General features: G+C 40.9%; 1 protein-coding gene across 1 annotated transcript in view; it reads right to left on the reverse strand.

Moving 5' to 3' along the window:
* GPC6 (glypican 6) overlaps positions 1-14,588 on the reverse strand; it is a gene marked incomplete at its 3' end in the record, with an annotated part of 768,346 nt that extends 753,758 nt beyond the window's left edge. The window contains exon 1 of the mRNA XM_080347732.1: positions 13,733-14,588. Coding sequence (XP_080203858.1) covers positions 13,733-14,078 — 346 coding nt within the window. The 5' untranslated portion in view covers positions 14,079-14,588. The remainder of the gene's footprint in view (positions 1-13,732) is intronic.
* Between the last annotated feature and the right edge of the window lie 524 nt (positions 14,589-15,112).

Consider the following 15,112-nt stretch of genomic DNA (forward strand, 5'->3'; position numbering starts at 1 on the left):
GCACAGGAAGAAAATTGGAAGTGTTTAAATATTCCTCAAGATGGCAAAAATAACAGGAAAAAAGCCTTCTATGTTGAAAAATTTTCAAATTGATTTAATTTTTTCTATTAAGAATCACGATAAAATATCAATGCCAGCCTACCTCAAAGCTACCTTATGTTTAAATAGATTTATTATAGCAGGGTTCTCCTTGACAAAGATAAAGAATGTTGACAATCTGCTCTCAATCTTTTCTATTACAATATTTTTGCTTTGCATGTAATAATTATTTCTTGGGCAGAAAAAGAGTGAAGAAACTAGCCGAGTGCAGCCTGCCGTCACCTCACAGAGTGGTTCTAGATCCAGCACGGTGGTTTCAGTCTGTTTTCTAGTAGCTACCTTGCACAAAAATATTTATGCATTTGCTGGACTGGAGCCTGAGAGAATGTTTCAGCTCTTTCAAAACAGTGTCCTCCAGTGTGCTAACATACAGGCAAAAAAACAAACACCGTCTCAGGCTTATTGAACAAGCTATTATTTACACATAGTGGAGTTGCTTCAAAAGGAAAGATCGCATGCATCTCTCCAAAAAGGGCCTTGAAGATGTTGTCACAAAAGATGAGGACCGAGGACACAACTCTCTCACTCATCAGCATCACTCACAGGACTCTTGTCCTGGGTTAGACTCACTGGCTGATCACTCACCCTGACAGCTGTGTGTGCATTGCATCCTACAGCCTTAAGCACCTATACGAAAACTTCATCATTCTGCAAGGCAGGAAGCTACCTAAAAATGAACTGGATCAGTGGATACAACAATGGCCTAACTCTTTGTGGAAATGATAAGTATTCCAGCAAGCTCAAGTGATGTTAAAAGATAATTATCTGTTGTTTTTTCTTTTCTTGAAATGTGGAGGTATGAATGTGTTTGTGTAGCATAAACACGAAATATTCTGGGCAGAATACTGAAGAACAATTTAGAAAGAAAAGGAAGAAAAGTAGTCCCCCATACACAACTGAGAAAATATTCAAAATATAATTTTTAGCTTGCCTTTGCAAATTAACTCCACACTGCTGAAAGGCATGTGTGTAGCTCTGTTGTAAAATTAGAACAACCAAGACATTTTTCCAATAAAAAAATGGTTTGAATACTGAGTTCCTGCTATATCTAACACAACTTAGTAATTACCTTTGCTCCAAAGGGGCCCAAATGATTAGCACATGCAGATCATAGGGGGCAGAAATAAAAATGAGACAAATATTTGTGGAATAATTAGTAGCAATGTTTATAAATTTGCTTTACATATGAGAGTATCAAAACCACAAATATCTAGTAACCAAAAAATGTGGCTGCTAGATGTTACTATCACCTTCTCAAGATGCTTATTGTTGAAAAATCTAAATAACTCATCTCATATTTGCCAATTTAAACTAATTGAGATTGTACATCTGTATCTCTATATTGAATTAACATAAAGGTACAAGAACTCTAAGAATCATTTTGAGAAGATTTATTCTGCTATACCAGTCATCATATGCAACAGTTTGATCAGCTCCCAACATCAGGCAAGCCACAAAATGGAACAAAAAGATCAGCACTTATGTATCAGCTATTAAAATGATGATGCTAATTTGCCAACTCCATTAGTCTTTCTAGAAAGGTTTATTGTCTATGATGTACAATGCCTGTAATAATGACGTTGGAAGGACTATAATAAATAACCTAAAATATATAAATAAATAGCAAAGTTACATGTATGATTCTTTAGCCCAACTGGAGTTTATGGACCTGCATCAGATTTGTTCAGCATTACAGACAAAAATCTGGATGAATCTGCTCTTAACTATATCATTTTCTGCATCTTGAATTTAATTTTTGCTCGTGTTTTGGCTAAAAAGGACAATGAAATTCTGTAGAGTTTCCTCTTCTGTCAAAAGCAGATTCAGCCTGAGAGGTCTATTAGGCATGAAGGTAATGGCAATGACCATCCTGCCACCAGAAAAATGGATATTACTGTAGAATACTCAAAGAAGCAAAAACTATCAATAAAAGAAAAACTATGCCAATATTACAAAGAAAACTGGACTTCACTTATAATTCAAAAGTTATCAATAGTGTTATAACATACCTTGGAAAAAATCTGTCTCGTATATGATATGATTTTAGCAGACTTTTTGAATGTAAGGGGCTCTTCAGGTGCACAGGTATATGAAAGTATATACATGTGTCCACACAAAGTGGACATAATACTGTGCTGCCTTCTCCATTCAAGAGAAGGCACTAGTCCCTTGGGCGAACTGTGAAAGAAGAGCAATTTAAATCCTTTCATCAGATACAGAAAAGCTCCACTTGAGCAACGATATTTATTTATGTGTTTAAGTATTCACCAGTGACATACAAGGTGTAAAGAGTTTTTGGTTTGGCCAGTTTCGGTACTAAACACAGACTGCACTCTAGGCAATAATTTACAGTGTCCAGCTGGAGCTGCTTTAAAAAGCAAACTCAGATTCTAAATTACTAATTAACAAGGTACAAAGATGCTTCCACAAAGGATCTATCAATTATTGGAGTAATCTCAATGGGATATGAAGTCGATGTCCTTTAAAAGGACAATTAAAAAATCAAGTAGCATATTTATTTGCACTACATTTGTTATTTATGCCATAGAAAAAGGTTTAAAGAATATGTACATGACTGACATCACGACTGCTTAAGTCTCATGAAGAAATATTGGTATAAATATGAAATGGAAGCTCTTTGCAGCTGGGACTTTCTCTTCTTCAGTGCTTCACACAATTAAATTCTAATTTTGAATTTTGATCATTTACTGCTTCACTTTCTTTTGTAGAAAACTGCAACTAAATCGCAACCAAATTCAGTGCTCAGCTGAAGTCAGTGGAGATAGGCAGAAATCAGGTTTGGGGGTCTTCAGCTCAAAAAACTTGTAACACAAGTGTGCACATGCCCCACAACCAATCTGATTACAGTCAATTTATGGCATTTAGTGTGCTGTCTCGGTAATTAAAGAAGAAAGAGGCTTTGGAGTTCTCTTTCAAAGAACAGTAACGGGACTTCTGAAGATCAGCTTTAAGAACAAGCTAATCACTGTTTCAGCGTTCCGTTTCAAGAAGCTGTTCCTTGGACTCCTTTCATTTCATCAGCCATGCTGCATTGCAAAGACAGGTGTTTGTATTTAATCAACACATTTTAGTTATGTTCCAGGTATTCAATTAACAGTGCTTATTGCCAGCCCGTAGCCAACATGACGGACCATCTTGGAACAGCAGCAGTCAAGGAATATTGCTCCTGGCTTTTCACCAATTCAGTAAATAACACCTCCCAGCCCATTCTTTTAAATACCTTCATTTTTAAATTAGATTTTGATTCTCTACTCAGAATCACCTAATTCTCTGTTGAGCCAAAAAACCTGTTCTGCAATTTTTATTAGCATGATCTGTCTTCCCTGCCTTTTTTTTTTTTTTCAGCTGAACTGCTAGCAGTGCATAGACTACTTCACAAAATAATGTGTATATATACATATATATATGTATATTTATATATATATATATATATAAAGGAAGTTTTTACTGTGGGTTAGCTTTGGCATCTTCTTTTACATATTTGAAACTGCTTTAAATACATGCATATAATGCAAAGTTTACAGCAGATAAGAATACTGTAAATTGCAATGACTCTAACTGGTTAAAGAGCATATGGTAAGAGACTGAAACTGTTCGAGAGGTATTTACCATATTTCTCTACAACACAGATAATGCTGACAGACAAAATGATACCTAGCTATGTTCATCCAAGGAATCTAAATTGCTCACATGCAGTATTATCTTATATGTTAAAGTTGTAAAGCCAAAAGCTAATATCAAAGAAATAAATATTTATATAATTTGTTTATATTGTGAATCTATTTTGTGTAACTAAATAAGATGGAGTCACTGTTTGTACTTACAGCTTCTTTCTCTGTGAAATATTATGTCAGCTTAAGAGAAGAGATGGAAAACACTTCAAGTTTAGCCACTGGGCGTTCATCATCCCTTCCCTTTGATTTGTTAGCCCATTGTTTGAGCTTCTGAGGGACTAGTACACATTTAAAAATTAGGGTACTCAGAATGTAAAGGACATTTTAAAATGTGCAACAGTTTCTGAAGTCTGCTGACAGCAAACTCGACACTTATGACATGCAAAGGAGTGTCCTGCCATTGCTTTTAACAATTTATATTTCAGTAATATTATAAGTTCGATTTTATATTATGTGTCAAAGCTGTATATAGCCAGGAATGGGTACCCTCCCATGCAGAAAGCATTTAAAACACAAAAATCACAATAAAATAGCAGGATATAAAGCTGCAGTCTAATAGACACATCCATTTGCACATAAACCCAAAATCTCAACGTGCCATAAAATCAACAGACACCCACTAAAGTGACCCCGTTAACTATCACACATCAACAACATAATAAGCAGAGAGTTTCCCTACGGTGGTGAAGCACTCTCTATATGCCCCTCATCCCAGGCAGATGTTCAGCTCCTTCAGTTTTGGAGAACAGATGACTTTGCTAGCACGGCTTGTCAACTTTTGGTGATGCAGTTAGATAGTCAAGTCCAAACATGGAGATAACACCAAGGATGCTCAGCTGCTGGTAGCTTCTTCTCAGACCACAAGAGTACTACGCTACTGACACACTGCATTTTGCTGCCACGTGATAAAAGATGGATAGTTCCTCTTGCAATTTCATCATAATTCTAAGACATCTACCTGAAAGCCATCATCAAATAGTGAGCCCTGCTTTCTCATAGCGACTTCAGGCACACATTCCCACACACTCTCTTGAGTAACTTCAAGCTTTTTTTTGGTGAGTTAGCTATCAGATCAGCTTGTTGCTCAGAGCAGTGTATCTGATAGCCTGGCCTGATGCAAAGGAAGGGGTGAGAGGCAGGAACAGCAAATACACAACTTTGCTGACAGCCAACTCCAATACAATGGGATGAGATGTAAATAAAAGTACATTTCACTAGCTTGGATACAAGACTTCTATGTTTTTTACATTTAAAGTAGGGATAAGCCAGAAACTCATAGCCTGATCTCTTGGGTTATGGAGCACAGTTATGTAAAGTTATTATGAGAGACAGAACTGTGCAAAAGCTGCATTGCTCTTTCTGCAATGATGCAACAACATATTAGGTACTGAGCTTGAATTTTTGAGAACTGCCTGCTTAACAAAGCAACAGACTCTGAAGTAACCATTCAACAATAGAAATCCCAATACATCTTGATTAGAACTTTTCTCATTTTCGAGCATGATCAGTCAGGTTGCCACAACCTGTTTGAAATGAGATGTTTAACCACCTAGACCATGAGTAAAAGGAGAAATCTACAGACTGTATGGATCAAGACCAAGTGAGGCATTAAAAAAAAACAAAAACAAAAACAAAAACAAAAACAAAATGGAGCATCTCATCTCTTTCACTCCTCCTTTGCATCCTATTCCTATAAATCCTGGCATGAAAGCACTTTTCCAGTCTTTTTCCCTTCTCCTTGGGCTTTAACTGTGTGAAAGGTCTTAATGCGTAACACAATGAATGCAAAGTGACTCAAGCAATGAGAGAAGGAAGTACTCCCATTCATGTTTTATTCATCTTTCAGTAACAGTCCCTCCTCTAACAATTCATTCTACCCTATATTTTCTCCCTGTTTCTCTAAGTCAGGTTTTTGCTAACTTCAATACCTCTATCTAGAGCTGCTAATTTGGACTTCATGCCACAGATTGCTACCATCACAAAAGACTATCCAAAACCAAAACACAAATCAGTATGGTGTCTACTGGGCAAGAGGTGGTTGTTCCAGATATAAATACCATAAATACCAAAAATTTGTCCAAAATGCTACCTGTAGTACTTGACTGATATCATAAAAAAAAAAAAAAAAAGAAAGAAATTAAAACAAGAGCAGCTCAAAGAAGACAAACATTACATGAAGACAGGAGACAGAATCTTGAACTGAAAATAATCTACAGGAATTGTACATAGGGCTTGATGGGAACCTCCCTAGCTATGACCATTAATCAGCAGCACTGGACTTTTGGTAAGATAACTGTGCATAAACATCCTTTCCCTAACGTTGTGCTTCACTTCTTAAAAAATAATTCTGTTTGAGAAAGTCATTTTAGTTTCCTGTATTAATTACTGCTCACGGGCTCTCGAAGGAAAACTCCAAGGTCATAAGGGATACCATAACTCAAAAGCCAATCGCAGACATATGACATGAGAACTGTAGGGAGGCATTCACAGACAGTATTTTGCCAGATACGGCAAAATGGATATAGTTGTCACAACAATGGCAGCATCCATGTACATCCTCATGCTATACCATACTACTGGCTGATACATAGACGTGCAACAGCTTCATCTCGAGTTTTGACCTCCTTCACAAGACAAACTCAGATAAAAGCCAGATGGCTGTCCCTGCAGTCTCTAATATGTTAGAAACTCAACACATAAGTCAGAGGGATGTGGCTAAAAATATCAGAGAAATATGTGGCTACCATCATAGACTGATGAAAAAGCTTTTCTTCCGGCAACAGAGAGGTCCAGCTTTTGACCTAGAGGGTAGGTTTTATTACCTACTGCTTAGACAAGCTTGAACTAATTTGACTCCCTAAACCAGGGACTAAAACTCCCTAAACTGCCCTAAACAGTAGGATTAGAATGGTTGACTTAGCCTTTGATCTTGCTGATATGTATGAACAAAGCCCTGTGTAGTTTTTTATTGTGCATATCTTTGCATTCATGTTTGTTTGCATACGTGTTTTTCAGATGGGACCCATAAAACAAAGTTTCAAACTGGTTTGAAAACACCTATCCTGGTAACATTCAGCATTTCTAGCTCTTTCGGTTCTTAACTGTGACTTTGAGGCCACTCCAGGTAAAAGCCATGATTTTACCCCCACACGCACACACACATCCACACCCACAGACATGACTGTGTTATTCTGTAAGCGTACCTAATTTAATGTAACAGCCCTACAAGGCACCTGCTAAAAGCAGTAGAGACTTCCACTTATTTCGGCAGATTTGCCCTGCTATTTTAAACCCGACAGGTCAGCGAGCAGGTCCAAGGCTCCATTGTTAGTCAAGTATCTGTAGAAAGGCTTCTTTCAGGAGAAAAAAAAAAAAAAGAGGAAAAAAAAGCAGCTGGAGATGCTCGGTACCCTTTACATCTGCTGCTCAGCTGGAGATGCAGTTAAAAGACCATTAGAAGTGCAAGGTGACAGACCTCGCCAGCTAGGCGAGCTGGAGAGCAATTTGCTGTTTGCATTAGAAGTATCAGCTCTTGCTGCTTCATTTTGATGGACAGAAAGTGGTTCCTGCCCCAGCCCTGAAAATTAAGGCCAGGATGGGTAGTTGGCAGGTCTCCATCCCAGGGCTGATGCTGGGCTGTAGGGGCTTCTCCTGGGTAACCCGATTTGTATGGCGGGCTGGGGGGCACAAAGCCTCCCAACACTGTAACTCTGACTTTGCTCACCAGAGACTCGCTCCGCCGGGCATAGCAGCAGGACCCGAATCACTGTCACCCTTGCAGCCAGCGGGAGTGCAGGAGCCTCCTTCACGGCACCTGCCTTCAAATGCTGCGTGTCTGACGTGTTTTGCAGTTGCTCGAGAGAATAAAGTGCTGTTGTTTCACTTTGCTGGAAGGAAAAGGTCACATTAGCCAAAAGAAGCTCATCGGAGAGAGACGGTGGTCTTTGTGATAGCCTCCCATTAACGGGAACTAAAAAATTTATTAGGGAGGCTTATTTTTTGGATGTGTGCAGGAGCTCTGGAGCAATAAGTAGCAAAGAAAGCAAACCTTAAGTTTCAGTAGGTTTTAGGCTGTTTTTACATACAGAGCAATAAAGTGCTAAGAATTTTACCAGGCATACGTTTTCCTGCCATCTGAAACACATTTTAAAATCCTTTTGCATCTTGCAATGTATTCTTTCTCTTTAGCATAATAACTATTCTGCCTTTAAACACCAACCTTTATATGCTGTTCTTAGGAATTTGTGGAGAAGTGTTAATTCTTTTACACATATTTAAGCTGCTAAGATAATTATACCTAGTAGTATGAACAGTCAAAACCACAGCATGAAGGTTCCCTTCCCAGGGAGATAGCACCCATTAACCCGGTACGAAGGGGAGCATATAGTCATAGTTCATTGAAAACGTAATTTCATTTTGCTGGTAATGGGAGTGCTGATACTTTGACACTGTAATGGAGTTTTAAGCACCAAGCCTGTTATTTCAACTAGAAACTTTAATGTAATTATGCATTTTTACTTTACTAAGCAGAAAGGAAGATTAGTATGCATAGTTTTCTTACATGTATCGTGGGGAATAAGACAGAGATCTCTGAGTGATAGCAAGATGCTCAAGTCATTCAAAAGAAATGGCAGGTGGTAATTTTAAAGACAAATTACCCAGAAAAGCTTTTATTGTTGATCACTTGTTATAAGATTTGCCATTTGCTAGTAATTGTACATTCAGCTGAAACTGACCTTTTATGAGAGCCAAGTGGTAATATAAATGAAATGAATATATTCTTTATTGCAGTAATATAAAAAGAATGGCCTGAGCTTTTAACATAGTGCTTGACCTCTGGTATCTGAACATCACCTAATCTCAGGAGTATTTCACAATAGCATATGATGAAATAAGTACTAACACAGTATCAGAGCAGTTAACACATTAGCACTTAGAAGTGTAAAAAATATTATAGCTTTAGGTATACTTTTAGATTATAAGTCAGACTGACAACAGAAAAAAATTATGATTAGAGTACAATGCACTGAAATTCATCATTACACTAATTAGTAAAGCATTGACTTTTCTATTTTGAAGTCCCTCTTTCCAAGATTCTCGCTGTAAAGTCGCATCAGGAAACTCCAGATGCTGAAATTTCAAATTCTCAGTCAAAAATGAATTATTTATAAGCATTAAAAACATGCTATTTCTCCTCAAAGGTCCTGATCTTACAAACAGCACCTTTAGGTTTAGATGTGCATACGTAAGTTTTGTTCCCTTTAATAGCATCAGTCACATACAAACTAATAAATACATACAAAGGTGATAGCAAAGCCAGGTCTTACAAAAGTTGTGCTTCCTCCTAGCTAAATGCGCGTGTAGGTTTATTAACGTGCACCGTGCACTCACAAAAGGGAAATAAGGCAGGTGGTAAGAGAAGGTGACCAGAGAGTCTGTTGAGGCTGCAGTTACTGAAATCGTGACCAGAGGTGAGGAGCAGCCATACAGAGTGTGGAGGATACTACTAATACTACAGTGCTAAAACATGAAAAGTTAAAAGTTTACATGAAATTCTGCATTCATCTTGATTGTCATCACTGAGATCAGAAGTGAATTAGTCTCTAATGGCCCAATTCAGATTTCACAAATTTGCATCAAATATATAATTGATTTCAGTAAGGCTGTTCCTACTTTACGCTCCTAAGACAGTCATATAAGGTGCTTGTGAGTCCCCATTTGCCTCCTGGTCTGAAGGCATTTTCTTCACACAACTTCCAGTGACAGAAGCAGAGAAATAGTAAAAGACAACATTAATTAAGAAGTGCTTTGATACAGACTTGGTCTCCTGTCATTCTACCACTGCATTTTAGAGCTACTTAAAGGAAAGCAAAACATTCAGAAAGAGTATCTTGGGAATATCTGACATGGACTAACATCTCAATTGCTTGAGTGACTACTGAGTTTATTTTTATTATTATTATTACCACTTTAGAGCTACAAGCAACTGTGTTATGTTTGCTACCTTTCTTCAGTCAACACCTCTGTATTATGCCAGTATGAAGCCCATTCATCAAAGCACAATTTCAAGTGACTCCTGACCTTCAAAATGAAGGGTTTGCTTCTGCTTTCATTTCAGTTATTTTCACTACAGTGTCTCTGTGTTGCCAGAATCTCACTTCGTTCATCATCTGCACAGAAGAACAAAGCTCACTAACTCCTAACACAGTATTTAGAACTCAACATCTTTACAGTTGGATGCTTTACCAGAACACTTGCAGTTTTTGTCTAAGCACACTTATTATCCAGGTTCTAGTAAAAAGGGAAATTTAAAAAAAAATCATAATAATAATAAAAAAATAATAAAAAAAAGAGGAAAAAAAACCACAGACCCTTCTTCACCTTTCAAAATCTCTAAATCAACTGAAAGTGTAAAAGCACTAATCAGACACAACCATTGCTTTTAAACAGTGAGCCATCCACTTTCACTCAGAAAACTCTGAGGCAAGGGCACACTCTACCTTTAACTTTGATGTTTCATTTTGATGGTTTCCCCTAAGATGCTCTAAGTTATTGAAATCGTACTTGGAGTTAAACAAGTAATGCTAGCAGATATGTGCTGTGACTTCTCTCTTTTGCACTTACTTTCAAGTGACAGATTTTCCTACAGCAAAACATTTCCTGCAAAGTCCTCAGGAGCCCCACTCAGTCCTCATGAACGCTGGGTCACAGCAGTGTGAGTCTGACAGCTCAACTCTTCTTCACTTGCAAGATACACCACAGCAGCTTTACGAGAGGGCAGATTTTATAAGGATAGCCCAGGGTACACCGCAATCTACTGTTGTCCGCCCTGCATGTGACTGATGCATAGAATCAAGCCCACGACAGCATATTACATATACTTCAAATTTCTTGCTCTCGTCATGCCCGGGCAAAGTTCCTTTATCGAGGACTTACTTTGATAACTTACGTTGGAAACCAGCTTTTCATGCTGTACTCCTATGTAGGTCACAGCATCAGAATTTGGTGACCAGACAAGATGTCAGGCACAGAAGCCTGATCGCAAATAAATACTATACAATTACATTGAAAAAAGTAGCATTGTTGTAAAAGCATAGCAAACAATTATAATGGCATTATTACCAACTTCAGCACATTTCACATGCAACAAAATACTGTAGGGAAAAACCTTGCCTTACAGTGCAAAACCAGACAGCTTTTTAAATCTGTAACTTCTACCTTCTCCATTCAAAAGTGAGTGCCAGTATAAATAATTTTACAAAAGTCATCTAACAAGTCTGGCTTTGCAGCTCCCTTCAACAGAAGGGTACCTTTGTATCTGTAGCCTCTAATTCAAACAGATTCCTCAGCTCTTTGCATCAGTACATACAGACTTTGCATCAGCACATACACACTTTGCATCAGCACATACACACTGTCTCTTCAGTTTATCAAGTTTCAACAGTCCTAGCTAGAAAGCAGCTTTTAAACAAATGACAAATGAAAACATACAACTACTGGTAAGTCAAAACACATAAATCATGCTGCACATTACTATTTTTCATCAAGCCATTGATGCAAAATCTTTTGAAAACACAATGTTTGTTCAAAAACATGACAGTAATTAAAGTTCTTTGAACTCTTTAAAACATGAGGCATCTGACAGACTACACTTCTTTCAGAACAGTAACAAATTGCTTCCTTAACCAGGTCAGTACAGTGGGGTAAGACAGAATGGAAAAAAAAAAATAAAAAAATAATTAAAAAAAAAAAAAAAAATATATATATATATAAATTCTGAAACCTGTATGTTGATTGCTTTAACTACATTTCCAGCATTGCACTGGGTTGCAAATAAGTAGCTTTCACATTAACGAGAGCACATGCTGCATGAACAGTTATTGCACAACCTCTCAGCTCGGTAGGAGCATACCCCAAAGCACACTTTAAAGCAATGCTAGGCTTTCAACAACTGAGTAGCTTGGATAGCTACACACAGAACTGCTCAAAAGTTGATACAACAACTAGTAACAAGGTAGATAAAACACAAAGAAAACAACTTGTAATAAATAGGCAGCTCAGAAAAAAAGAACTCATCTCTGCATAAATCTCCATAACCACAAAAGTACAGGTCACTCAAGCATAAGAGTAGATACCACTTATGAAGCTTAGCAAGGAACTGCAGAGTAACTTAGATTTAATTATTGTTAAATATTTAGCTATCATGAGACTTTCTGTATTGATACATGTTAGCAGAAACTTGCAAATGCTGGGACTCTTTAAAAAATGCATGGCAACTTTGCACCGTACATTCAGAAAATAAATGAGATGATGAAACTTCTCTGTGAGCTGAAAGCAACAAGTGTTTACCCAAAGTTACTAGACGTCTGAAATTCACTAAAAATTATTATTACTGTTTTTAAATGGGACAGGGCATGTTCTACCATTCCATCTTAAAACAGATGGGGTAACAGTATGCGAAGAGAAAGCATGACTGCATATTCAAAGGGTCTGTGGTTCACAGAAGAGATTTCATTGATTTGATATAACTGATGAGCAACCTAAAGAGATTTTTTTTTTAAAAGAACAGAGAAAGACCAGAGAATCGGTGAGCCTGAGAGACAATGATGCCTGTTGGAATAGTTACACGCAGAGGTCCTTTACTCTCCTGCCTTGTCCTAAAGCATAGCAGTGGGTCAGACCTATGTGTCTGAAGGAACCAACGTGGCTGTGCAGAGATCTGGTCTGTTCTGCATTGGCAACGTGGAACAACCTTCCCTGTATTTTTGTGAACTACATCCTTGCTGTCTTGAGATTTTCCACATTTATTGTTCCTAACATAAGGTGGTCAACACTGCACAGTGAACAACTGTGGCTCTATTTCACCTCAAGAAGGGTAAATCTACCGCTTCCAACTTTAAAAAGGAAGCAAGCAAATCGAGGGGCATCTAATTCACTCTACGAACAGCAGAATCTAACAGCAAAGTGCCAGTGGCAAAGCAGAAATCTTTCCTGAGGGCTCAAGCAGTCCAATTTAAGCAGTCCAAGCTCATGCCTTCCCATATAATTTGTCTCATTTTGTCGTGCTTTCCGATTGGTAAAAGATTATCTGCCTCGGACATTTTTTTTTTTCCATTCAGTCTCAAAGATGCAATAGGTGTAAGGTTGTAGGGAAAAGCAGGAAAATAAAATTACAACCAAAACCACCTCCAATACTTTTGCAGGCAGATTGAGATATAACCTGTTGTAGGCATGTTTCAGCAGAAGGAAGAGCTAAGTAACAGGCTGCCTGGGGTCTTGGGCAGCGGAGCGGGGAGTGTATGCGTGCGTGGGGAGGTGTCTCTGCTCCATTTCGGCTGCAGCGGAGGCGCCCGGCTGCGCCTCCAAGGGGCGAGCTGCCCGGCCCGGGGATGCGCGGCTGGGCTGGACCCCTCGGAGGGGCACGCCGCTCCCCGGGACCGCGGCGGGGTCCGGAGAAAGGGCTGGGGGGAGGGAAGGATAGGACTGCCTTCCCCACCCTTCTCCTCCTCCTCCTCCACCTCCCTCTCGCCCTGTCCCCGCTGGCAGAGGGCAAAGTTATTTCCCTCGCACACGGCGGCAGCGGGGGTAGCAGCCACTGCGGAATCGCTTTCTGCCTCTCTCAGCCCCGCTGCAACTCTCAAGAAGTTTCTGCCGGTGAACGGAACGGCCGCTGAGGCTCGCCCGCGCCCTCCACTCCGCTTTTTTTTTTTTTTTTTTTTTTAATCCCCCTCTTAGTTTGTACATTTATTTATTCAATTATTTACGCACACACGCCCCGCTGGGAAGCCCCTGGCTGCCACCCGGACCGGCAAAGCCGCTCCGCACCGCGCAGGCAACCTGGCAATTCACAGCCCCGTTTCCGCGGGGAGTGCGCGCAACCGAGCGGCGGCGCTTCCCCGGCTCCGCTGCCCCCCGCCCCGCTCCGCCCGGCCCCTTACCTGCGATCTCCTGGTAGGGCACGCTGGCCAGGCTGAAGCCCTTGGCGCTGTACGCCTGCCGCACTTCCCCGCAGCTCCGCGCCTTGCCCTCGGTCCCCGCGGCTGCAGGCGGCAGCAACAGCAGCAGCAGCCCCGCCAAGGCGCAGCGCCGCGCAGCAGCTCCCTGCGCCGCCGGCATGGCGCGGCGCGCAAGTCCCGCGCGGCGCGCAAGTCCCGCACCGCCTCCGCCGCACCGCCGCGCCGCCGCCGCGTCCTCCGGCTGCGGGGGCGGCGGCCCGGGAGCCCCCCGGCCGCCGAGGCAAACTTTTGCGAGGCGGGGGAGAGATGGGCGCGCACACACACACATGCGCGCACGGCGGGGGCAGGAGAGCGGCAGCCTCTTCCCTCGCGGCTCCTTCTCCAAAGGCAAAGCGCTCTCTACACCCCCCTACCCCCCCCCAAGAAAAAAAAAAAAAAAAGAAAGAAAAGGGAGGGGTAAAAATCTGGCTGTTGATTGTGAGGATTGAAACCGCGGGCGCGTTTTTGCGAGCGGACTCCCGGGCCAGCGGCAGCACGATCCGCCGCGGAGCTGCGCCTGCCGCCTCTGCGAGGCTGGAGGTGGTGGGAAAAGCAGCCGGCGTGGGGATGGACTGGACAGCGGCTCTGTGCGTGCCTGTGTGTCTGTGTGTGTGTGCATGCGTGTGCCTGTATTTACGGGATCCGGGGAAACCTCTGCTCCGCGCAGCGCTGGAGCAGCCTCCTGAGCCAGGCAGGGAGAAATCCTGGAGACAGACACAGCGAGGGAGAGACACACACACACACACACACACACACACACACACACACACACTCTCTCTCTCTCACACAGAAACGTGCTACACATTGCATCGCCGAAATACAGGAGCAGAAAGCAAATCCTGGCGTGGATCGCTGTTTGCTGGCAGAAGGAAGGAAAAGCACCCACAGCCTCGAAAACTTCCTCCTCACCACGGATGCAGCTGCTCCTAGCCCCAAAATTACAAACTACCTGCTAGCGAGAAGTCAAAAAATATACTCTTCAGTAGTATTGCTCTCTGTAATGTCAGATGTGGAGTGGGCCTCATAAATACTTTTTTTTTTTTTCCATTAATTATTATTTGTTGCACATATAAATACCCAAGCTAAAGTGCTAGAATAAGGATGAATCCAGGGTCTAAAGGAGAGAGAAGGATGTTTCAGTGCATCAGACAGAAAAGAATGAAGATGAAGCAAGAAAGGCAGTTCTTGACCCAGGTAATTCATGCCACCCTAGGAGAGGAAAGCAGGAGACAGAATCATAAATTCTCTCCTGCAAATGAGCATCCACAAAGAACTGAATGGAGGAAGTGAAGAAAATTCCTGCAAGGTGAATTCAGTCTCCAC

The sequence above is a fragment of the Nesoenas mayeri genome (assembly GCF_963082525.1).
Source record: "Nesoenas mayeri genome assembly, chromosome: 1".
Taxonomy (NCBI): Eukaryota; Metazoa; Chordata; class Aves; order Columbiformes; family Columbidae; genus Nesoenas; species Nesoenas mayeri.